This window comes from Pelodiscus sinensis, chromosome 12 (genome assembly GCF_052426305.1).
Source record: "Pelodiscus sinensis isolate ZL-2025 chromosome 12, ASM5242630v1, whole genome shotgun sequence".
NCBI lineage: Eukaryota > Metazoa > Chordata > Testudines > Trionychidae > Pelodiscus > Pelodiscus sinensis.
The window spans coordinates 48,231,840-48,256,465 of record NC_143063.1 but is presented as its reverse complement, the minus strand read 5'-3'; the positions used below and the strand labels follow the sequence as shown (position 1 = coordinate 48,256,465).

Here is a 24,626-nt window from a genome sequence, read left to right as displayed (position 1 = left end):
CAAGGATTTGACTTGTCATAATAGCCCTGACCAATTTGTTGTTTTGCCAAAACATCCTATAGCACGTTAACTATAGGCATTGATAAACCTCACAACATCCTCACAATGTGAAATACGATTTTTTCTTTTTTTACATAGTGGGAAACTGAGGCATAGAGGTATTAAAGGCAAACATTTTCAAACTTGGGTGCCTAAAGTTAGGCACCTAAATTCATATTTATGCAGCTAAAGAAGCAACCTGTTTTTTAAAAGCACCGAGCTCTCATGGATCACATTAACTTCAATTAACAATCCTCTAACAGGGCCTCAGACAAAGTTAAGTCAAGGCCTCTGATTTCTAATACAAAACAAAAAATTCCAAGATGAAAACCTAGATATTAACCCAAACTCCCTTTTTTAGGGATATTTCTAATCCTGCAGAATACACAAGATACTAGCACGTTTTCCTTTGTGACTTATCTTGAAGGTTAATTAATCCATTTGAATTCCTTAGCTAGATCAATGTCCAGCAAATCTCTGGCAAAAATGTAACTGGCCATTGGCCTTAACGACGAGTCAAAAGATGCCAGGGGTCAAGATGGCTAAAAACGGTATTATAGTTTCAGAATCTGTGTAACTATTAACTCCCCTTGGAGAGGCCATGATCAGTTGCCTAACAGTTCAGTCCAGCATTCTGTAAAGACAACTGGAAACCAGTGCAGGGGGCTAGCCCTGTGAATGGGAACCTCTTCCAGACTTCAAAGACAGAAGGTGCACACATCTGGGTCACAGCTGTTTCCATATCCACGTGGCTATGATCTAAGGGCCGGATTAAGACCTTTAGAGGCCCTAAGCACTGAAAAGATTATAGTGCTCCCCATATGTAATTCAAAATAAAAACAATATTGTACCATAAAATAAAATTTTATTTTTCGAAATGACACAAAACTTACATGTACGCTGAAATTAAAATAGCTTCTTTCTAGGTTTTCTGATTGCAAAATTCTGGATAAGTTCATCGAAGCTGACTCGACAAAGCACGTCCACTTCCAGACACAATAGGAAAAGTGAATCAAGTCTGTCCTGACACGTTCTCTGCGGGTTTTTTATTCTTTTCAGCTGAGAAAAAGAGCATTCGGCGGAGTTCTGATTTTTCCCATGATGACTACTTCGATGCGTTTTTTGAAATATCAATTTTTTTCAAAAAAAATCTCTTTTTTTTTGGTGCCCCTGCTTTGCTGGTGCCCTAAGCACATGCTCAGTCTTCCTATTGGGTAATCCAGCCCTGCTATGATCCGCTTCCAGGTTTGTGTCAAAGTGAAGGCAGATCCGGGTCGCAGCCGTGTCTGTGTCCAGCTGAGCCCGAGCCTTCCGGATAGAGGTCCCCGATGCAGTGTGCAGAGCTGTCTGCTGCAGCGCACACGTAGACACATCCTGGCAATACTTTGTAGCGCTCTCTTCCTCCCAAGGGGGCCCAAGCATGGACCTGTAACCGCCCCTGCGATAGAAGGTGGGAACCAACCAACAGGGGAAGGGAAAGTCGGAGAGTGATGACACGCAGGCAAAGTTTGTGGGTTCTTAAGTCAGGCCAGCAGCTTCTGAACCCTCATGCTGGTTCTAACATCACCTCTCACTATAGCCTCGGCTGTCACTACTCATCGGGCAAATGGGAATAATGTTATTGGCTCACCAGCAAGGGGATTCATTGGTGTGCACTAGTGCCCAATTTTGCTAGGTGCCATTCAGAGCCTGTCCTGGAGAGCTTACATTCTGTTATTGTCCATCAAAATACTATAAGCCCAGCTAATAACATATATGCTGTATGCTTGTGTGGAGGATATACCCTTAAATACAAGTCAGGGAAGGCTGCGATAGAGACCTGAGCTCCCTTTCCATGACCTTAACGGGCTTTGGATCAGACTAGGGATGAGGGTATATTCTCTAGGCCCTAGGGGACAGGTTGTCTTGTTTTTATTCCTGATCCTTCCACTAATTACTCCTTGTCTTATTCTCTGTTCCGCACTCTGCAAAACAGACACAGCCCTTGCCTGGTTCTCAAGGAGGGTGGGATGTTTAAGAGTATGAAAAGCTCACAGATCTTTGGCTGGAAGATGCTAAAAACAAGGAGCACCTCACCTTTTCCTGGAACACCTGCATCGGCTCAGGACACCGAGTTTCAGGCTGGATTCATTTGCCTCTGTAGTCTTGCCACGTCTGGCTTTTGTGGGTTTGTTTCAGGCCTTGGACATTTAGTTAATGCAGAGCGTTGTGGCTGAATGTTGAAGAATGCTTTATCTTCAGTGTATAGGCCTGGAGACCAGTGTTACCAAAATCAATAGAAAACCTGCCTAGCCCAGGGCGTAAGGGAAATGAGCTTTGATGTGTGACTTGAAATGGAGTCTTTGTTCCGCTCTAATGACATTTGACAGCACTTAGGTCAGCTGAAGCCATCGCTGGATCCTCTAGGAAGGCTTCAACTGGGGCTGGGTTTTCAAGAATGCTTGTGTTTTACTGGATCAGTGCACAGCACGGGTATGTCAAGTCCTTATGACTTGTAAAGCAGGCACCCCGTCTTATCTCAGGGCCCAATCCTGCCGCACTTGCATTCACTGGCAAAACTTCCCATGGGTGTAGGATCAGTCCCGCAAGCAGTATCTTCTCCCCTCCATCATAAATGATGCATGCGCTAATTTGTGGTGGACTTGGGATGTACCAAACCACATACTTTCAATAAGAGCCTAAGTCTCACTGCAGGATAGAGGATTGTGTATACACAATTGCCTGGAAGGTACTGGTTGAGACAGCCAAGGTCAAGGCAAGGACAGCTTTGAACTCTTATTGGGAAGTTCTGTGTTATTTTTTTTCTCTTATCTACTCCTGCCCATGCCCTCAACTGAAACCTCAGAGGCTACAGTTCCATAGAGACCTGGTTTGCTGATCGCTTGGTGAGGAGGTGGCAGATTGAGAGAGAAGCCATGCAAAAAGCTGGTTAGAACTCAGGTACCTTTAAAAACTAAATTAAAAAAGTGTAATCAAGTCTGAAGAAGCAGCGGGGAACCAGCTATTTGGGAAGACAATCAGATGCTCTCGTTTCACATACAAATATCCAGCAAGCCAAGGAATGTGAAGAATTTTATATGTGTTATTTCCTGTTACAGTGTCTGAAGCCGCATTTCCCAGTCCTGTAGTTTGAAAGTCATGAAACAGACCCTTTCTGTCCCCTCTGGAAGGGGGAGAGTGTGCTCTACTTTAAACTGGAGCCATTATTTGTATGGATACGTCAGTGTGGACATGTCTCAGTACGTGAACATTAAGCATCAGATACTGACCGCAGTCTGCACACTTGAGTCCCGGGGGATGGGGGTAACCGGAGTTCTGCGTGTCAGCTGAGAACAACGTTCTATAATAATACTTAACATTTATACCCGGCTTTTCATGGTCAGAGCTGTTTGCAGAGTACAGACCTGGCTAACTACGTGACCCTAAACGAAGCACTCAACCTCAGTTAGATTTAATAGCTTGTTTATGATAGGCAAACAGGAACCACCTGATCGTTTTGACCACAAATGTCCTTCCCCTTCGCTTGTCTGCTGCAAATGAGAACTGGGGAGTCTGACCACTTCAGTCCAGCCTTGATCCTTCTGAATCCATGCAGGCGGGCAGCCGGGCTCGTCTTTTCGGGGAAAGGTCTCCCAAGGCTAGTATTATCTCCAGCCCATGCAGGTCGTACAGCAAGGTGAAATCCTTGGTCTGCTGTTGATTCCGACCCAGCCAGGATTTTACTGCAGGCTTTGTGCATCTGCTTTGCTCAGCTGGGTTATTCGATGGTGGTCCCAAACAGCAGAAGGTGGTGAGAACTCAGGCTCCCCCTCCACTAAATACGAGATCTCTTTGCGACTGAGCCGGGGGCCAGGTTGCAGTGTTGTGGTAGCCACAGTGGGAGGCTACGTCTACACTGTCCCGTCTTGCCCAAGACTAGCCAGTGTAGACATAGCTGGAATGTTTCGTAATGTTCTTATGAGTCCTGATTGTGCCTCAGTTTCTCCCCATGTGCTGCACTGTTGCCCAGTGGGAGGGGACTGGTTGCTCTCAGGGAAGCTGACACATAGGTGTGGTTGTCGCCTCGCTGTCTGGGCCTTAGTTCCCATATCAACGGAGCATGAGAAGACAATGGCCAGGACATTGTCATCACCTGGCAACTAAGGCTGTCAACTGACCTGCGTTAACACCTGCGATTAATGCAAGCCAGGATTAATGCCTTAATCACAGGCGCTAATGCTGCGCTGCCCCTTTGATGTGCTCTCCCTGTGGAGCTGGGGATCAGCTGGAGTCCCCAGCTGATCCCAGGCTTGTAATGTGCTGTCCCTTGGAAATGCCGCATGGAGCCAGTGCCGGACTGAGCCAGCGGGCGCGCGGTGCATGCATGGTGGCGTGTGCGGCACATGCATGGCCCCGCCCCGGGCGCGTGGCGCCCCTTACCACTTCAATCAGGCGCCCCCCATAGGTTGGCACCACGGGCAGCTGCCCAACTAGCCCCCCCTTAATCTGGCCCTGCATGGAGCCTGGGGTCAGCTGGGGACTCCAGCTGATCCCGGGCTCCATGCAGCACTGCCCCGTTGAAACGCCGCTGCGGTGGTTCAAAGGGGAGGCGCACGCAATTAAAATGTTTAACCATGCAATTGAATTTTTTAATCGCTTGACAGCCCTATTGGCAACCAGCGTTCCAGAGGCTATGGACTTCCCTGGCTCTCCTGGGGGAAGCGGAACAGCTGTCCCTAGCTCCTCAAGGACTGGAGAGATGCGTGATGGGGGATAAGAGCTGGCTGCTGGAAGGAATCGGGGATGTCACCTGGAATCTGACAAGGGAGAAAATGAACTTGAGTCAAGGGGTTCCCGACAGTTTGGTTGGGCTCTGGGCTAGTCAGAATGGGGCTATGCTACCTTCATTTGAGTGTGCTACCCTCAGGCCATCCTATGCTGGCCCCCCAGCGATATGAATCAATCCTACCATTTTACAACTCTCTGTCAGAACTGAGCTCTCAGTGTGAAACAGGCTGACGGCTCAGCGCTCCGTTCTAAGGAGGTGGTGAAGCTGTATGTCTTGGCCTGGAAGAAGAGCGAGGACCGCTAGAGGGTCCTGCACACTGAAGAGTTCCCTCCTACAGTCTGTTCCAAAGCGGGGAACGCTGATCCTGGGGATCCAAGGCTGCTTGGTCTGAGGACATTAGAGACGAGGTGGGTGAGTTGATCTCTTTTATTGGTAAAGAGAGGCCCACAAAAGCTGAGTTAGCATAAGCACAGGTTGAACCGCTCTAGTCCGGCACTCTCTGGTCCAGCAACATCCGTAGTCCGGCATGATTTGTGTTAGCCAGATGTCCACTTTGCATAGGGGTGGCCAAGTTTCTTGCGGTCTCATGAAGTTTGTTTAGAGCCCCCAGTGCTGGCTCTCGGTGTTCTGTGCTGTTATTTAGCTCAGCTTTACCCCTAAATGTCTTCTCACAGCTCCGTAAGCAGTGGAAGTGTTGGTAACGCTGCTAGACAATATTGACTTCCCATGGTTCAGCAAATTCTCTGATTCAGCACCTGTCAGGTCCCAAGGGTGCCAGACTAGAGAGGTTCCACCTGGAGTTAATACTTATTTAAAGGGATCATTCAACGTGAAATGGCTCATTAACATCTCCACAGTAATAAGGAAAAAAAGGGGGATTAGTGGGTTACACACACAAAGTTGTAACACAGGCCCCTCTCCAACACATAAGCACAATTTGCAGCCTGCCTGGGACCCCTCGCAGGACCTCCAAGCCCCAGTAAAGTGTATCCTCCTCCCCCCATGTGGGGGTCCTGTGTGTAGGGCCCATGGATCCTGAAAGGCGTGTTGTGGGGGGCGCTGCTCTTTGCAGCACAGGAGATATGTCTGCAGGTTTTGCATGCATTATAGGGCAGGTACAGTTAGGGGAGCCAACAGCCTCAACGGGCCCCCGGGCAAAGTGTGGGGGTGGTGTTCTGTACTACAGGAAGGGGCGGGGCAGAGGTTAGCCAGCCCTCAGAGTTGCCCCTCCCAGCATGCCGCTCCAGTGGCAATTTAAAAGGTCTGGGGCTTCAGGAGCCATCGCTACTGCCCTTTGGAATCACCAGGCCCTGGGGCAGTTACCCCCTTTCTACTCCCACCCCACTCCCCACGCACGGGCCTGGGTACCTTATTTGAGCTGGCCCCGTAAGCTTATCCCTGCCTCTCATCAGGTCCTGAAAGCCCTATCTGCAGCTGGGCTATGTCAACACTGGCGGGTTCTTGCGCAAGAATCCGCAGAGCGTCCACACTGTCCGCCCCCTCTTGCGCAAGATTGACAGTAGGGCGTGGTAAGAGAGGGCTTCTTGCGCACGAGCGACGCTCTTTTCTAACAGGTGTAAGCTCTCTTGCACAAGAGGGCAGTGTGGACACCGGGCAGGGGTTTCTTGCGCAAGAAAGCCCTATGGCCATCAGAGCTTTCTTGAGCAAGAGAGCATCCACACTGCCATGGATGCTCTTGTGCAAAAGCACAGCTCGCACGTGGCAGTGTGGACGTGTTCTTGCACAAGACTTCTTGCACAAGAACTGTTGTGCAAGATGCCGCCAGGGTAGACATAGCCCTGGTGTGTGTGATCTGGGGGGGAGGGGTCTTGCTCTCAGTGAGGTTAGGGGCTGCTCAGAGACAAGACGGGTTTGGGGAAGATTTCTTTCAGGGTGTGGTCTTGAGCTGTGGGTTGTATTGTGTAATGATCCCACACACTGCTTCCAGGATGGTGTGCTCGGTGACAAGGGGTATGCGGCCAAAGAGGGTTCCATCCCCTCTCCCCCATTGTAGCAGCTTCCCTTAGGGCAGTGGTCCCCAACCTTTTGGGGCTGCCGGGCACCCGGGAGTGGGGCCGCTCACGCACCGCGTGTCCGGGGGCAGGGCCACTCATGGGCCACGTGCCTGGGGACAGGGCCATGCATGTGCCGTGCGCCCAGGGCTGGCACTGGCATGTGCCATGACACGCGCAGGGGGCCGCCCATGCGCCGTGCACCCGCGACCCTGAGCAGGGGCCACCCCGGCACCCGGGCCCAGCACCGGCACGTGCCACGGCCCCGCGCAGACGCCACCCATGCACCCGGGGCCATCACTGGCATGTGCCACGTGCCCGGGGCCAGCCTAGATTGTTCCATGGGCACACATAAATGGCCCAGTGGGCGCCATGGTGCCCGCAGGCAACACATTGGGGACCACTGCCTTAGGGTATTTGGGTGGGCCATTCCCTGCTGCATCCTTGTTTAAAACCAGCAAATAGCCCCGGGGCACCTTGGAGACTAACACAAATCTATGCAGCACCGGGAGCTCTGAGCCCACTTCCTCAGATGAGACCAGCTTGAGTGGCCTGTCCTTGTTCCCCGAAGGCCGTTTTTAAGCGCGTTACGCCGTGTACTGCGGGCTTTCTCCTGAGAGCCTCTTCTATGACCCGAGGCCTTGGCTGGAGATAACCACAGGTGGGGCGATCCCCGGGTGGTGTCTACAGATGTCTCTAGGGCTCCCTCCTGAAGCTGGCGGCCGTGCCCAGGAAGGGGGTGGTGGAGTGGGACAGCGGAAGGGGGGTGCTGAAGTCCGGTTGGAAGGGGTCTCAGGTAGGTGAGTGCTGGCTAAGGGTGGGGGCGGGCGCCTGGCATGGACGGGGAGGATGATTAATCTTTTAAGCTTTTAATCTGCCCAAGTCACCTGCCAGGGCTTGGCTGGTTTCTCCTTTTCTGAAGGGCAGAGACCCGGGCTACGATTCCATCCCCGACAAGGGGGTCTCCCCAAATCCCTTTCAATTAACACAGCGGGCTGCTCGGCCCCAGCCCTCCTGAGCCCCCCCGCCCGCAGCCCCCCCCAACACACCGCAAGGGGGAGCCCGGCCCGGGGCTGAGCCTGCCCGCCAGCTCTTTTCCGGCCGGGCAGGAGCCGCCCAAGGCAGGAAGGACGCCGCAGGGTATGTGTCCCCCAGCGCCGCCGCGTCTCGGGGCTGCGAGGAGCCGGCGGGGAGCCGGCGCTAGGTGGTGCTGGCTCCCCGGCGGAGAGCGGCGGCCGGGCTGGCGCAGCTCAGGGACACCCCAGCACAGTGCAAGTTGGACGCGAGGCGCCGTCTGGCCCCAGCTCGGAGCCTTGCGGCGGGAGGGGGCCGGCTCCCCGCCCCGGGGCCAGGCCGAGTGGCGGAGCTGGGGGGCGGCAGAGCAGCGAGCGGGCGGCCGTGTCCCTCCCTGGGCAGGACTGGGGGCGCTCCCTCCCCGGGCAGGGCGAGCGCCCCGCCGCCTCCCGGCCGGCCCTGCCCCGCACATGGAGGCGCAGGGAAGCGGCCGGGGGCCGGGCAGGGCGGAGACCGCCCTATAAAGGCCCGGGGGAGCGGAGCCGGCCCCCGCGATAAATCCACCTTCTTCCTGCCCCCGCATCAGACTTTCCACTGGCGCGCTCGGGTGACGCCCGCGCCGCGGCGGGGGGCTCGGCGGTGCCGCGTGGTTCCGCCCCCCGCAGCCGGGAGCGGGCTCGGAGCGGCCCCGCAGCCGAGTTGCCCAGGAGGGCGGGGGAGCAGCGTCCGGGCCCGCGCCGCCCGCCAGGGAGGGATGAGTGAGCGCCGAGCCCGCCGGGGCTTCCCCAGCCCGGCGCCCAGCGCCACGCGGCCCCGGCGCTCCGCCTGACGGGCCCCGGGCGGGCAGTCTCGGCTCCGGGCGCGGCGGGGATGGAGCTGCGGGCGCTGTGCGGGGCGCTCTACTGGCTGCTGCTGCCGCTCTCGCTCCTCGCCGGTAAGGAGCCGCCTGCTGCGCGGGGCAGGGCAGGGGGCGCCCCGGGAGCCGCGGGGTCCCTCGGAGGGCTGGGAGCCCGGGGAAAGTCCGAGCCCTCCGCTGCCAGGACGCGGCTGGATCGGGGTGGGGCTGGGGCTGTTTCGGGGTGTCCTTTGGAGACGTGCTTGGCGCCCCGTCCAGGCTTTTGCGCGGGGAGGACTTGCCCGCGGAGCGCGGAGAAAGTTGGTGCCCGCTCCGGGCTCGCTCGTTCCCCGTCCCGCGATGCCCCCGCGTGGGAAGGAGCCGTGACTCGCCCCCCCACGCGTGGGAGAGCGCAATCGGGCAGAGCCCCGCGTGATCTGGGGCTGCAGGGGCAGCTGCGCGCAGTTTACAGGCTGCCATGGGTGTGGGCGCTCGGCGCGGCGCCCTCGTGTCACTGGAGGCAGGCGGGGGGGCGCAAGCCCAACCCACGGGGAAGGAGGAAAGGAGATCGGGTCGCTCCACGCTCAAGCCACAGATCGGTCTCACCCTCTCCTGCCCTGCGCCGCGCCCTGGAATTGCTCAATGTTGGGGTTAGGTAACTTTGACTTTAGCAGTGTCCCTGCCCATGTGGGGCACCGCTTATGGGGGCCTCTCCTGCGCTGCGCTTCCCTGGAACAGGCTTTCTTCCCTGCCCCGGGAGTCCTTAGTCACTCACTGGCCCGACCCCACCTTCTGGTGGGAGAAAGCCAGCCATGTTCCTGCCCTAGCCGGAGGGGCCCTTGTTTAGTGACCTGGGGTCAGAGCATAGCATAGACCTGAGAGCTTTTCAGGCAGGGGTGGGCACCCCCCTCGGTACGCAGCGGTCTTCCAGGGTACCCTCTGCTCATCTAGATAGTTGCCTAGTTTTGCAGCCAGCTACATAAAATGCACTAACTGTTGGTGCAAACTAAAATGTCCTGCAGTGACTCATCTGCAGGGTTACTAAAATATACACTGAAATGTAAGTACACCGTGGATATTGATCTCCTTTATAATAGTATGGGGAAAGTAAGCCACTTTTCAGTCACTCTGTTCTATGGCCTTTTTTGTACGTGCTTGGTCCTTGTAAGCAAGCACCTCTTCAGTGAAGTGAAACGTGGGGTACGCAAGACATATCAGACTCTGGAAAGGGGTATGTCGTACTGGCATAAAGATGGGAACCCGGGTGTCCCTTCGCCAGTGCTGGCCAATCTCGCAGGCTGGTGGATTGGCTGGAGGGTGTGTATGCTTGGTGTCTCTACAGCCGCCTACCAGGCACTGAGGTACTGTGGCAACTAGTGGCATGTAAACACGCACAATACTGTGTCACCGTTAGCAAAGTAACCGCTTGCTCCTGTGTCTCTCCTGTCTGTCACCCCGGATTGACATGGCACATTGGAGACGTGTAAGAAACGGTGGCTCCTGCCCTGAATAGCATGTCTGAACAACACACTTCCATCAAAGCCCGGACTGAAGAGTGTGGGACAAAATAAGGTGTCCAAGATCTTTTCTGCTCTTGAGCACCTGTGGAACTCACTGCCAGGGGATGTTGTGAAGGGCAAAAAACATAACTAGGTGTTAAAAAAACCTAGGTAAGTTCATATAGGAGAGGTCCATCAGTCACCATTAACTAAGATGATCAGGATGCAGCCCAATACTCTCGATGTCCCAAAAACTCCAGCTGCCTGATGCTGGGAATGGATGACAGAGGAGGGATCATTTGTAATCGACCTGTTCTGTTCATTCCCTCTGGGGCACCTGGCATTGGCCCCTGTCGGCAGACAGGACACTGGGCTAGAAGGCCCTTTGGTTCTTACTTTTGGTTGTTCCAGGGCACATTGTTAGGGGGTAGACAAACAAGCAACTTCTGCCCAGTGCTGCTGGGGGCATAGCTGTGCCAGATTTTCCCCAGGCAGCAGGGAGATGGCTGGAATCAGTGCAGGACAGCTGTGAACAAATCTCCTTATCTGATTTGCCTGGGGCTAGGGGAGTGGAACCATGCCCGTTAACAGGACCTTGTCAAGAGGGTTAGGTCTGAAAAGGAGGCTGCTGTGGCCCAGTGGATGGGGTACAGGACTGCCTGTCAGTCCTGGCTTCCGAGTGCGTCAGTGAATCCCAGTGAACTTCCGTGCCTCAGTTTCCTTATCTGTGGAATGGGAACAGTGGTGCTAGTCTGGGAAGCGTGCTAAGAGCTGCTGATGTAAATGCAAGGGGGTTTTGTTGGAGGTTTTTTTACTCTCAAGCTCGTGACTCATCAGATAGTGCGACCCGACCCGAGAGGTGTATCCTGAGCAACAGGCGGCTTATGAATGTCAGTTTCACAAAGCAAGGTTTGCTGCAGGAGCCAGGGCCCTTAGCAGAGGGCGACCCAGCTGTGGAACGAGCTTCCAAAGACACAGCACGCTTGGGAATGCTGCAAAACCGTCCTCTCTGACAAAGCAGACTGCCCTGATGCACATCCGCCACCCCTTCTTCCAGCAGAACTCCAAACCAGAGGCTGTCCTGTGATATGTTGTCAGTCTGTCCCAAGGGGAAGCCACCCAGCTACTATGCTAGTGAGTGGTGGTATGAAACCCTATGACAGAAGCGGTTATAATCACATTTGGGGGTAGCAAAATAGGCGTGTGGGGTTTTAGGTAAGTGTCGTTTTAGTCCAAGCTACTATTCAGAATGATAAAACCTAGCAAGTCCTACCAAGGCACGCATATGTGAAGTAGGAAAACATAGGGGCTGTGTCTAGACTGGCAAATTTTTCCGAAAAAGCCGCCGCTTTTGCGCAAAAACTTGCCAGCTGTCTACACTCGCCTCTTGATTTTGCTCAAAAGCACTGACGTTCTACTGTCTGAGATCAGTGCTTCTTGCGCAAATTCTTTGACGCTCCCGTTTGGGCAAAAGCCCTTTTCCGGAAATGTTTTTGCGCAAGAGGACCAGTGTAGACAGCTAAAAACTGTTTTGCGCAAAAAAGCCCCGATGGCGAAAATGGCGATTGGGGCTTTCTTGCGTAAAAGCGCGTCTAGATTGGAATCCTTGACAATCTAAGGCGCTCTTTTGCGGAAATACTTTTAACGGAAAAACTTTTCCGTTAAAAGTATTTCCGCAAAATCATGCCAGTCTAGGCATAGCCAGGGAGACTGGATTTGGTCATATTACTTGGCTAGCAAACCAACAAATAGTCCTGTAGCACCTTAGAGACTAACCAAAATGTATAGAATCATGAGCTTTTGTGGGTAAAACCCACTTCATGAATTGGTGTGGAAATAACAGAAACCGAGGTTTTACAGATCTAAAATATGTAGCAGCAGCAGAAGTATTTACTTCTGCTGTTGTTTCCACTCCAGGTCATTTGATGAAGTGGGTTTTAGCCATGGAAGCTCATGAATCTCTGTATTTTGATTAGTCTCTAAGGTGCCACGGGAGCACTTGTTTTTAAAAGTACAGACTAACATGGCTACCCTATGAGATTCTTGGCTATCACAGTTTCTTAGATGTCTTCACTTCTTACCTGGCCTCTGCCTGAAGTCCCTGCGAGCGTCAAGTCAGCCAGTATTTCGCAAATGTTGTAAATGAAAACGTCTCCTCGCCCCTGAGCTGTTTCTGTTGCTCCAGAGTTTACTTTTGCAATCTGATTTCCAGAGACTTGTGAAAGAGGGATTGACGGGTGTACAGCGACGTAGGCGGCTGTTAGAAAATCTCTGCTGGGTTTCCAGGAGTTGTGCTAATAGCCCGCAGAGTGCAGTTTTGACTCATTTTGGCTTTTCCTCCCGTAATCCATTCACTTCGAGTGGAGAAAGTCTCAATTTGTTAACAGTATATTCTGGGCAGTTTGTATGCTTGGGGAGAGCCCACCTTGGCTGTAGCCTCTGGTTTGCAGAGAGGTCAAATCAATAATAAAAAGCTGCTCTAAGACTGTTTTAAGCAGTGTTATTCTTTGGAGACAGATGCACCTCCCGCCTAAGCAATCTTTTGGCTAGTAGTCTGGAAAATACCAGTGTCCTGAGACTTAAAGAACAGAATCAACTCTTTCAATCCGTGCTGCTCCGTGCAGTAAGTTAGTTGACAGTGGACTGTCAGTTTATCTTTAAATAGACAGTAATGAAAAGCCCTATTGGGTCATTCAGCCTGTTTCTCTGCAGATGAAGGATTGCCTTCAACAACTTCCTTGTGTGTTGTCTGGCCATGGTTTGAAAGTCCCAAGCTATGGAACTCCCACCATTTCCCCAGAGAGAGAGAAGCCACGGCCAAAGGCATCTTTAGATTCTAGTTACAAAGCGGGAGGCAGGGGGGTAGGGAGAGCCTGTAGTATGTGGTTTTCCAGCCTGAATTCTGTGGCAGACTGCTGCTTGGAGGAGAAAAGAAGAGTGCTTCAGGGGAGAATATGCTGCCCTGAAGAGCTACAGCGTGCCTCTGGCAAACGTACTGCAAGCAGTTTTAACATCAGCTACGCCACCTCTTCCAATTAATAAACTGAAGCTGATTGCCGGGAGCTGCCAGGTGGCATTTGCACTTCCAGCAGGTCAGGATGTGATTTGTAGGGATGCGGGTGACAAAGTGGGTTTTCTTGGCAGTTCGAGAAAATGAATTACCTCTGGAGCCAGATGACTTTTTTTAAAAAAAAAAAACTGGCTGAGGCGTTTTCAAAAGTTTCTGACTTCCTATTCTCGTCCGGGTGCCTCTCTCAAGCAGTGACTCACCGGGACGTAGCCGTCTGCAGGATGTTAGAAGATGATTATAACTCTGCCTGCAAACACCACTAACTAGAGCGTGTCCCTGCGTCTGTTACAAACCCACTTTTTTGGGTGTTAACCACAGCCGCAAGACGCAGAAGGGGAGCGTTTCAGGCGGGAAGAAAGGATTCGTTTCCCAAGTTCGTTTCCTGTAGGTTTGGCCATCTTGGAGGCACGTTGTCATGGTTATAAAATATCTCGGGGCAGACCCTCCTCTGGCGTAAATTGGCATAGCACTGTTGACTTTCGTGAGGCCTACGGTGATTTACCCCAGTTGAGGTTTTTGGCTGCTTCGGTGAGCGTTCACAATGCATATAATCTCTTTCTAAGAGTGACTTCCTCTGCTTGTCTGGTAGTGGAACAACAGCTGAGATTATTTAGACTGAAATAACTTTTAACTTTCTTGGTGCTCAGTCAGTTTTGACAGTGACGTGATCTCTGTCAGTTTCCCTTTTCCCCTAGCACCGTGCTGGCAGCATTTGCATTCACAGCACTGCTGGCCAATATTTAACTGGTTTAAACCACTTTGAAATCCCATTCAAAGGTATCTCTTGCCCTTGGGGGGGAGGCTGTGTAGTTTCTTTACACCAGAACGTAGTTGAGGACCATCTGTCCTGCTTAGTTCTAGGAGGTCAAACCTAAGGCTCTTGGGAGTGTTTCCAGGGGACCAGCTCCCGCGATGATGTGGGGACGGAACCGTGGCAGGCGTTTCGCAATAGTTTCCCTCTGAAGAAGGCTTTTAGGCGCTTCTGCGGTCCTGACCGCCACCATCTCTGAGCACGTCGCAGACTTCGCCGAGAACCCTCACAATAGCTCTTTGTGCTGGGGCAGAACTTTGTAGGTGGGGAAACTGAGGCATAGAGCAGGACCATGACGTACCAAATTCACGCCGTGGAAGAAGCACGGTAGAACCACAAGTCCTTCCTTCCCAAATCCAGACCGTAGCTGAAGTCCCGCAGCTCCTTTCCGTACAACCTCTCTAAAACGTGCACGGCCTTCCCCATCCCCGCTGCTTGTCCCTGCCCGAGACCTGTCATCTCCTCTCTCCCGTTCAGCCAAAACTCAGGGGCAGAGTCCGCTCCCCAGCCTGGAGTGTCACTCGGCTGCCTCCCTTCCAGGCTCTCCATGACCCCTCCCACACTCGTGTCTACCCGGGTTGCCTTAGGGGCCTCACCCCCCTCTCCGTCATTGCTGCCGGCCTCCGTTCCCCTTCAGTCTCTTGTCTCTGCTGCCAGCAGTCTTCCCAGGCCCTTCCCCCTTCCTCCTCCTCCGCCTCACTTCAGCTGTTCCCGATGTCCCTCTCTGGAAGCACAGCTGCCAAAAGCAGAGGGCATCGGCACTGCCGGCCCGGAGCACTCGGCTTCGCTCTGGGCGGGGGCCCGTAACCTCAGCCCCGTCCCTCTAGAACTCCAGGTGCCTGAGCCTGCCATAACTTGCTTTGCTAGGTGCCGCAGCTCTTTCCTCCTCCTCCCCCCGGGCCTGTGGACTGTTCCTCTCACAAGATCCCTGTCCAAAGTTCTCTGGGAAACACGTGGCGCGTTGAGGGTGCTACCCTGGGTGAGGGGAGAGGGGCTGTTTCCCTCACTAGCCGACTCTGTTGCGAATGGAAGTCCTTGCTCCAGCGGCGGGCAGCCTGGGGCCATGGGTCCCATGCAGCCCATCAGGGCCCTTTGGGGGGCCTGCCAGACGTCTTGCTTTCCTGCCGCTGTTCCGCGCGTGTAAAGCAAGGCCCGTGTGGCGAGGGGCGTCCTGCCTGCACCCAGCGCTGACCGCGAGAGCCCGGTGCTGCTCCGTGTCCAGTCGCAGCGCCGCTCCGGCAGGGACGGCATAGGTGGGAACAGAACTGCAGAGCCTTGGAGAACCAAGGCCCGAACAGACTCCTGGCCAGGCTGCTGTGTGTGTCGTGTCTGCACGTTGTGCGATGGCATGTCTGGGCGCGTGTGTGTGTGTGGTAATGTCTGGGCATGTTTGGGGTGTGCGGTGCCAGTCTGCACGGTGTGTGGGGCTGTGTATGTGGGATCTGCATGTTGTGCAGTGGGGGGGGTGTATTGTGCTGATGTGCAGTGGGGGGTGTGTGTAGCATGTGAACATGTACAAATATATCCTGTGTGCAGGGTCCTAAGCCAGTCCAAGTTTCTCCCGCGGGGCCCTGCTCACAGGTATGTGCACGTGTAGAGCCTCTGCCCTGCTCCCCCGTCGCACAGACCCAATCTCTGGGCAACTGGCCCCTGCGAGCCTCCCTCCCTTCCCCCCCATCTAGTTTTTGGTTTCTCTTTGCTCCCCTCTCTCCCCAGTGCCTTCAGTCCTGTCCCCGTGTTGTCCCGTCCCTCCCTGCCAGCCCCATGGTTCGGCTGGTGCTGTCCAAACCTGCCCGTAATCAGCCTGGTGGAAAGGCTGCTGTGTAAACACACTCCAAGCGGTGGAATGTGAGCGCGCCCGGCTGCGCCGCCTCTGCCTGCTGCCTGCTCTCCCTGTGGCTCCGTGCCTGGCCTGCACTACCTGCCTAGCTTTCTGCAGGAGCTGCAGCGTTGCGGGGCCTGGGGAAGCGGGCAGCTCTCTGCCCCTCTGTGGCGCTGTGCCCACGGGGTATCGCCTCGCTCTGGCCCAGGGGCGTGCACACGCCCGGCTCCCGTGGGACCCAGCGGGCGAAAACGCCGCCGGGGGGTGTCCTGCAAGCGCTGGTAGGGTCAGTTTGTACCGACCGTGCGTTGGCTCTGCCCTTTGCAGTGCTCTTTGGGAGTGACGTGAGAGCCAGGAGCAGTGCGCCCGGTCTGCCAAATCCAGGCCGTGGGGGGCGCTTCGAAAGCACTGAACTCTTCGGGGAGCTGGCTGTTCCGCTCACGAATTGACATTGTCTTTCTCCCAGGCTGGCTGGCGACGTGACCCGCGGAGGGCAGCTGCTTTATGCTCAGCTTGCGAGTGTGCTCGCTGGCGCGGGCTGGGTGGGAACACGGGGTGGGTTTGTTTAAACAACGGGTGTTTAACTTCACAGCAGCGGCGTAAACTACCGAGGCCTGGCCAGCGGATGGAAAATATGAGGGTAGCTCAAGGAATGTAGCCGTGGAGAGAGAAAACTGAGCAATCGGGGCCGGCTTGAGCCATTCCTGTGCTCCGGGCAGCGAGCGCGCGATGCATGCACGGCTCCGCCCCCTGGGTGCATGGTGCATGCGTGGCCCCGCCCCCCAGCGCGCTGCACACCTTACAGCTGCAATCGGATGCGCGGCGCCTGATGGCAGCTCTAAGGGGCACCACGTGGCCCCGGGCACATACAGCTGCCATCAGGCGCCCCCCGTAGGTTGGTGCCCCGGGCAGCTGCCCAGCTAGCTCCCCCCCCGTAATCCGGCCCTGTGAGCGATGGGTCGCTTGGCATGGAGCAGAGCTCTGCTCTGCGCTGATTGGGCCTCAGTTGGAGTCTTGTGTCCAGTTCTGGGCACCGCATTTCAAGAAGGATGTGGAGAAATTGGAGAAGGTCCAGAGAAGAGCAACAAAAATGATGCAAGGGCTAGAGAACATGAGCTAGGAGGGGAGGCTGAAGGAATTGGGCTTGTTTAGTTTGGAAAAGAGAAGACTGAGAGGGGACATGAGAGCAGTTTTCAGGTATCTAAGGAGGAGGGAGAAAACTTGTTCATCTTGGCCTCTGAGGAAGGACAAGAAGCGATGGGCTTAAACTGCAGCCAGGGAGATTTAGGTTGGACATTAGGAAAAACTTCCTAACTGCCAGGGTGGTTAAACACTGGAATAAATTGCCCAGGGAGGTTGTGGAATCCCCATCTCTGGAGATGCTGAAGAGCAGGTTGGACAGACGCCTGTCAGGGATGAGTTAGATGCTGCTCGGTCCTGCCGTGAGGGCGGGGGACTGGCCCTGATGCCCTCCCGAGGTCCCTTCCAGTCCTAGTGCTCTAGGGTTCTATGCACCTGGCCTCTCCCAGCGCCGTGTCCAGAGAGGAGTCTGGGCTGGTGACTGCAGTCCTGCTATTCTCAGCCCCCCATGGTGGACTTGCAGAGAAGCCCCTGGGCCACCATTGCTCCCTGCTCCACATGAATGACCCCGCCAGGGAAGCTGGCGCAGAGGAAGTGACTTTCCCCAGCCACAGAGGGATTGGTGTCAGCAGTGGGCTTGGTCCCCCCTCCTGTCCTCAGCCCGTGCCTCTCTCTGGAGTCTGTATCCGTCGTCCCTCCTGAGCCGTGTTTTGGGTCGCGGCCACACTGCTCCCAGCCCAGGGCCAGGCGAGCTTGTGGGCTGGGACGCTCGTGCAAAGGGCGGTGTGACTCCCCTCAGTATCTGAGCACGTGGAGCCAGCCAATGTGAGGGAAGGCTGCCAGGCCAGGGCGGCAAGAGAAGAGACGTCCAGTGTCCCTCTCCCTTCCGGAGTCTCGGCCCCCGAAGCCCCTGGGCGCCGGGAATGCCCTGAGGGTGGCGGGTGGGCACCGCAGGGCGCCCTGTGGCTCACCCCATGCCCGCCGCGCTCTCTGCCTGCCTGCCGATTGAAGCTGCCCCCCCCGGGCTCGAGCAGACCGCGATGCTCCCAGCTCCATCACCCGGCCGATGGGGGATCACTTGCGCTTAGCACGGGCCCACGTCCGACCCAGCCTTGCTGGCCACGCGCGTTCCTCGGGCTCACCCTTGAGACGTCTGGGCCCCGTGGGCCTGGGCCAGTGCTGTTCCCTGCCTGGGACCCAGCCAGCTCCTCAGTGGCTTCTCCCGGCAGCCATTTGCAGGGCCAGTGAGGATCCTTCGGCTGGCAGAACCTGGTTGATGGGGGCGGGGGTGCAGGCTCTGCTCTGGCTCAGGGCAGCGGGGGGCTGCAGGCTCGTGTATTTCAGCGGCAGCGAGGTGCTGGGGGGCTGCGCTGGTGGAGAAACGGCCCCTCCCCAGACTCCTCCTGGGGTCAGCCCCATACTGTGCGAGGGGCCTTCCTGCACCTGCCATCAGGAGGGAGGGGATGGCAAAGCTGCCCAGATGGAGGGCGCCAGGCAGCAGGCCTGCTGCCCTCCTGGGGTGTCTGTCTGCGGCCTAGACGCCCCCGCTGGGCCACTGCAGAGCCGAGGGGGGTCGCAGCTTCCTGGGGCGGGAGAGCAGCAGAGTCGGGTGCAGGGGCTAGTGGGTCAGGCCGCCGAGCGCGCTTCCTCCGCTGGGAAGTGAAACGGCTGAATGAGCCCTCTGCCTTCCTGCCCCTCCCAGCCTGGCTGGCCTCCTGGCTCTGTGCCGGATCGTCCTGCAACCGGCAATAGTCCCGCAGCTCTGCCTGGCAGGGCCGTGGGGGCTCTTTCGGCCCCTTCCCCGGGAAGGTCTCCCTCGTGCTCTGCCGGAGAGCTGGGCTGCTCCTCTGCCAGGACCCCTCTCCGCCCCCCACCGTTAGCCCAAAGCTTGCATCCAGACCTGGGGGAACGCCGCCCATCAGGGGAGCCCGCGAGACTTCTGGCAAGGGAGAGGAGCCCTGCCCAGTCTGCTGGGGGTGCCGTGGTCCAAATGGCCACCCCCTCGCAGTTTGGTGGCCCCAACGGCAGCCCCTCCCCCACGGAGGCCCCGGGGACCATTAGCGGATGTCTGCCTCTCGCTGCGCTCTTAGGAACGGGATTAATTTTCCATGAAAACAGGATGGAGCGGGCGACCGGCGGGCCTGATTGCCTGTTCCTGGCAGAGGCAATCTCGCCAGGTTTGCTAGGAATCCCGCTGGCCCGGCGCGTGTTCGATACGGCCCTGGCAGCGCACCGCGGCCCGGCCTGGGAGTGAACGCCAAGCGCTGGGCAGCCTGGGCCTGGGGAGGCGGGCGTGTGGGGAGCACTCGGGCGGGACAGAAACGCCGTCAGGGTCGAGTCCCCGGCGCTGTGCTTGGAGCCTGCAGGGGGGCTGCAGCAAAAGGGGGTCTGAGCCTGCTTCCTTGTGGGCTCGGGGAAGGGAAGCGGCCAGGCCCCCTCGAGCGCCCCTGGGAGTAGCGCTTTGAGGGGGGCTGTGACATAGTGGGGGGGCTGTCCACTGGCTGGGGCTGTGGGTGACCCCTGCTGGCCTGCATCTGTGAGCACTGGAGGACCCTCAGGTCACGTAGTCCATGGCCCAGCCGGTTCTTACCTGCCCAGGGAAGGGGTCTGAGCAAAGGAAGGGGGTGGTGGAGTCTCATCTTGCTGTAGACGGGGTGCAGGATCGGGGGGTCCGCGCCGCGCTGCCACAGAGGCGCTCCAAGCTCTTTACAGCCTCTTGTCGCCATGGGAACGAGGGGTGCCAGGTGCTAGGGATGTCCAAGCCAGATGCATTGGTTAACCGGTTAAACATTACGGGTTAACCGGTTAGAGGGGGTACGAGCCGGGGGATTGCTCCAGCTTTGCTGGGCTGGAGCGGCCCAGCCCGCCTCAGACGGAGGCTGATCCGGCCTGGCTCTGTCCATGGCGGCCCTGGGTGCGTCTCACGCCGGGCTGCTCTGGTTGTCCAGAGCAGTCCCGGCCTGCAGGGCGCCCGGCCTGCTGCAAACAGGGGCTGCTGCGGATGACTGAAGCAGCCCCCGTCTGCAGTGGGCCCCCCCTCCGTGTCTCTCCCCCCCCCCCCCCCGTGGCTATGTACAAATAGCGCGGTGTACCCGGGAACGCCAGCGGGGTCTCTTAGCACCGCAGCTCAATGAAGAGACTGGCCTTGAGCTCCCCTCGCTTCCAGTGACACGGGCCTTGTGGCTGCCAATGGCAGCGTTCGTACAAGGGGGGACGCTCCGTGTCAATACATGGGGCTCCGGGTGTGCGACCGACACCCAGCTGCTTTTCCAGGGGCTCTGAGCCCGGCTGGCGACTCGAACGGACTTGGGCCAAGAGGCCTGCAAACTGCTTAATGCTGCATGAAGCAGCCACCTCCCAGGAGCCGGTGGGTGGCTGTGCCTCTTGTGCCAAATCACTTCCTTCGGGCAGTCGCCCCGCTGGAGGGGAGGGTCCTAGAGCGGCACAGTCGGGCAGCGCAGCTGGAGGGGAGGGTCCTAGAGGCAGCCCCTAGCCCCGGTAATCCGTGCCCAGCCGGCTACTCCAGCCACGTGCCGCTTTGCCCCCCGCTGGTTGCTTCAGCACTTCCTGCTGCAGCTGGTCGCGCGTGGGTTAATCTGTGAGGCGGGGGCAGCTTCCCTTTCTGGGTGGACACGGGAGCCGAGGCTGGTCCGAATGCAGCGCTGCCTCTCGCGTGGATGCCACGGGACTCGCGCTCTGGCCGTGGGTTTGCTCTGGGCCTCACAAGCGTCAGGCACTGCCTGTCCTTACGGGAGGGCTGCTGTCAGCGGTGACGTAGGGCACGTGCTGCTCTCTGACTCGACACCCTCAGGCCTCTGCTGCAATTCCTGCTTTAGGGGATGCACCTGGTCCAAGGACAGAGCTGTCCTGGGTCCGTCCAGGGATGTACAATCCTGTTTAGTTGGTTAACTGTGGGAGGGGTGCACTGGCCAGGCTGGAACAGCGCCTGACTCCGGTGGGCCAGGTCACTCGGCAGGCGGGGGCTGCTCTGGCATCCCCTGTGTGCAGTGGGCCCCCCCGCGGGACTGGAGCACCCATGGCAGGCGGGGAGCTGCTCTGGCATCCCCTGTGTGCAGTGGGCCCCCCGCGGGACTGGAGCACCCATGGCAGGCGGGGAGCTGCTCCAGCCCCCACCGGTTAAACATTCACCTCCCGCGTCAGAACTCCAGGGTTTCTGCCCCATCGGTGGGTTTCCGTACTGGCTGTCTGGCTCCCCCATGAGAGCCCAGTGCCTGGGCGGGGGGTGAGTAGAGCGGTTTGTTCTTCCACATAAAACGAGTGGACCTGAGAAATGTGATTGATTCCTGGGGAGAGCCCGGGAAGCGCTGATGTGGTGATGGGGGTCTGGGGCACAGCAGGTATTTATGGGTGCTGGTTCCCCTCCAGGGTCACGTGGCTTTGGTGTGTCAGGCTGTCCCAGGTACTGGAGGTGTGACAGCGAGCCGGGGTTCCTCCGATCCTGCAGCCCCGTAGCAGTGAGAACAGACTCCGCCGGCCAGTAGACCAGAGAGGGGTTATTGCTTCTCTGGGATACCGCACGGCACAGACGTGATGGGGCTACAGGCGTCTGGGCCAGGATCCCTCAGCCCCCTTGAGATGGGGTCTCAGGGCCCCTAGATTTCAGCTCCCTCCTTAGTCTGTTTCCTTCATGGTTCCAGCCCAAGACCCCCTCGCACTCAGACCCTGCCCCCAAACCAGGTGTTCAGCTCCGCCTCCCTTCCTTTGTCTCTGCCCTGGGGAAAGAGCCTTGTTATCCGGTGTCTGAGCTGATACACACGTGGGTGAGTCAGTGGGAATCACATCCCGGCACGGGGACCCCGGGTCACAGAGCAGACAGCCCCCCCCTGCGTCACAGGAGGCCACCGAGTCAGGAAGTTCTTCCACAGAGCTGAAGTCTAAGTCCAGTTGTGGGGACACAGGCCTTCCTGGCCCAGGGAAGAGCAAAGCCACCGTCATCGTCCTCCTCTTAATTATCTAGCTCCCTCTCTCCCTGCGGGTGAAATCCTGCTCCTCTCCTCGGCCAGTCTGTCTTGCTTGGGCGCGTCCTGTGCCAGCCGTTCCTCTGGCTCGCTATGCCGACCTGCGGCCCCGTTGGCTTCCCACACATTGGTATCCCTGTCGCACGAGTGAGGGCATGTTTGTGTCTCGTCCGCCCTGTGCCTTGTCATCTGCGCTCCGTTTGCACGTTCACCGGAGAAGCGTTTTCCTCTCCGAGCCGGCAGTGGACGTGTCCGGTCAAGCAGAACTGAGTTTTCCTAGGCGTGACGGCGGTGCGGCTTGTGCAATATCGCGGCAGAACCTCGCGAGAGTCTTGGCTTTATCCCGCTGCCGGAAATGAATGCTCCCCCGGAGACACCTTCCACCCCCGGGCTCTGCCTGGGGTAACTCATCCCGACTCCGGTGCGGGGCAGGAAAGTGGAAATGCTGCGCCCTGGGAGAGGAGGACTTGGTTCCCATGCGTGAGCCTGTGCTGCTTCATGCACTCCCCCAGGCGACAGCATAACCCCCTGGGGCGCTGATGGAGAAAAGTTCTGCCCTGCTGCACGTGGCCTGGAGCGTGTGTAGTACCCTCTCGGGCCTGGTATAAGCAATAACTCTGGGAGGATGCGGTCAGTTGTTGCCCTTGTCTGGAAGCACTTGAAAGGGGTCCCTCGCTGTTGCGAGTTCGAGTGTGCCCTTCCCTTGCCTCCCCTTTCATGTTTCAATAGATCATATTGATGGTCCCTTGATCTTAATAATAATTATTTCCAGGGCTTGACAAACGGTGGCAAAATCTACTCACCAGCCCTGCAGTGCGCATGCGCGCGCCGCCGGTGAACGGGGCGACCGGCTGAGATCTACTCGCCAGCCCCGCAGTGCACATGCGCGCGCCACCAATGAACGGGGCGACCGGCTGAGATCTACTCGCCAGCCCCGCAGTGCGCATGCGCGCGCCACCAATGAACGGGGCGACCGGCTGAGATCTACTCGCCAGCCCCGCAGTGCGCATGCGCGCGCCGCCAATGAACGGGGCGACCGGCTGAGATCTACTCGCCAGCCCCGCAGTGCGCATGCGCGCGCCGCCAATGAACGGGGCGACCGGCTGAGATCTACTCGCCAGCCCCGCAGTGCGCATGCGCGCGCTGCCGGTGAACGGGGCGACCGGCTGAGATCTACTCGCCAGCCCCGCAGTGCGCATGCACGCGCCGCCGGTGAACGGGGCGGCCGGCTGAGATCTACTCGCCAGCCCCGCAGTGCGCATGCGCGCGCCGCCAATGAACGGGGCGACCGGCTGAGATCTACTCGCCAGCCCCGCAGTGCGCATGCGCGCGCCGCCAGTGAACGGGGCGACCGGCTGAAATCTATTCGCCATGGGCGAGTAGAAACTCGGATTTGTCGAGCCCTGTTTATTTCTAGTAGGGTAGCGCCAAGGAATCCTAGCCGTGCGCCAAGATCCCAGTGTGCTCGGTGCTGTACACACCGCAGACTGCCTGTCCCTGCTCCAAAGAGCTGAGAGTCTACCGAGAAGAGACGCTAGATCAGTGTTTCTTAAACTTTTTAAGACTGAGGAACACCAAACGATAATTTTTTTTAGGAGGAACACCACGGATTTTTTTTGTTGAGGGAGGGAGGGGAAAAAAAAGTTGCCTGTCCCTTTTAAAAGTGGCCATTTTTAACTCTGTTCTCCGCGGCACACCTCCGACTGCCTCACCGCGGAACGCAGTTTAAGAAACACTGCCTAGAGGGAGACTGGCAGACTCGTCGGGGAGCCCGAGGAGATGGCGCTGGTGGTTGGCATGATAGGCGGGGCTCTCCAAACACCAGACAAACCATTGCCAAGGTTGTTTGCAGACTTCCTGACAGAGGAGCTGGAAAAGAGGACGGGGAGGTGGCTTTGGAGACGCGAGGGGCTGTGTAGGACGTTGTGGGACTAGTCCCTGTGGCAACACAGGAACGGCCAGATTGGGTCAGACCAAAGGTTCATCTAACCCAGGATCCTGTCTGCCGACAGGGGCCAATACCAGGTGCCCCAGAGGGAGTGAACAGAACAGGGAATCGTCAAGTGATCCCTCCCTGTCACCCATTGCCAGCCTCTGGCAAACAGAGGCAAGAGACACCCTCCCTACCCATCGTGGCTAGTAGCCATTGATGGACCTAACCTCCCTGAATTTGCCTCTCGCTGCTGCCTGCCCACATCTGGCTCGTGCGGCTGGAAGTTGCGTGGGGCGTGCAGCTGCTGAATGAAGGAGTCGGTGCGGTTCCGTTTCCTTTGCAACCGCGTGTAGCCATGGGCAAGTCCCTGGCACTGAACATTTCTGATGTTGCTTCCCAGCCCGGCGAACAGAGCCGCTCCTCACCCTAACGTCGGGGATTCCTCTGGGAAGGTTTCAGTGCGAGGTTAAAGGTCCATGTTCAAACAGCTAAACTGTTAGTCCTGGTCTTCATGACATCTTGTGGCAAGGAGTTCCACAAGTTGCCTGGGTGCGGTGTGAATACTTCCTGTACTTTGTTTTAAACCTGCTACCTATTCATTTCATGAGGTCACCCCTTCTTGTGTTTTAGGAACAAGTACATCGCTTTTTTTGATTTACTTTCTCCATACCAACCATGATATCTCAGACCTGTATCCTTTCCCCCCATATTGTCCGAAACAATAAATACAGTGATGCCACATGCTTCCAAGGCTGTTTCCACCA

At 56.9% G+C, this 24,626-nt stretch overlaps 1 protein-coding gene across 4 annotated transcripts in view; it reads left to right on the top strand.

The window, feature by feature from the left end:
- Positions 1-8,184: 8,184 nt before the first annotated feature.
- The window catches only part of PIEZO1 (piezo type mechanosensitive ion channel component 1 (Er blood group)), a 94,992-nt gene continuing 78,550 nt past the window's right edge, over positions 8,185-24,626 (top strand). For 3 of the 4 annotated variants that reach the window (XM_075939878.2, XM_075939875.2, XM_075939874.2), the window contains exon 1: positions 8,186-8,767. In XM_075939878.2, coding sequence (XP_075795993.2) covers positions 8,704-8,767 — 64 coding nt within the window. In that variant the 5' untranslated portion in view covers positions 8,186-8,703. Of the gene's footprint in view, positions 8,768-24,626 lie in introns of all 4 variants that reach the window. The other variant, XM_075939877.2, reaches the window with a different exon arrangement.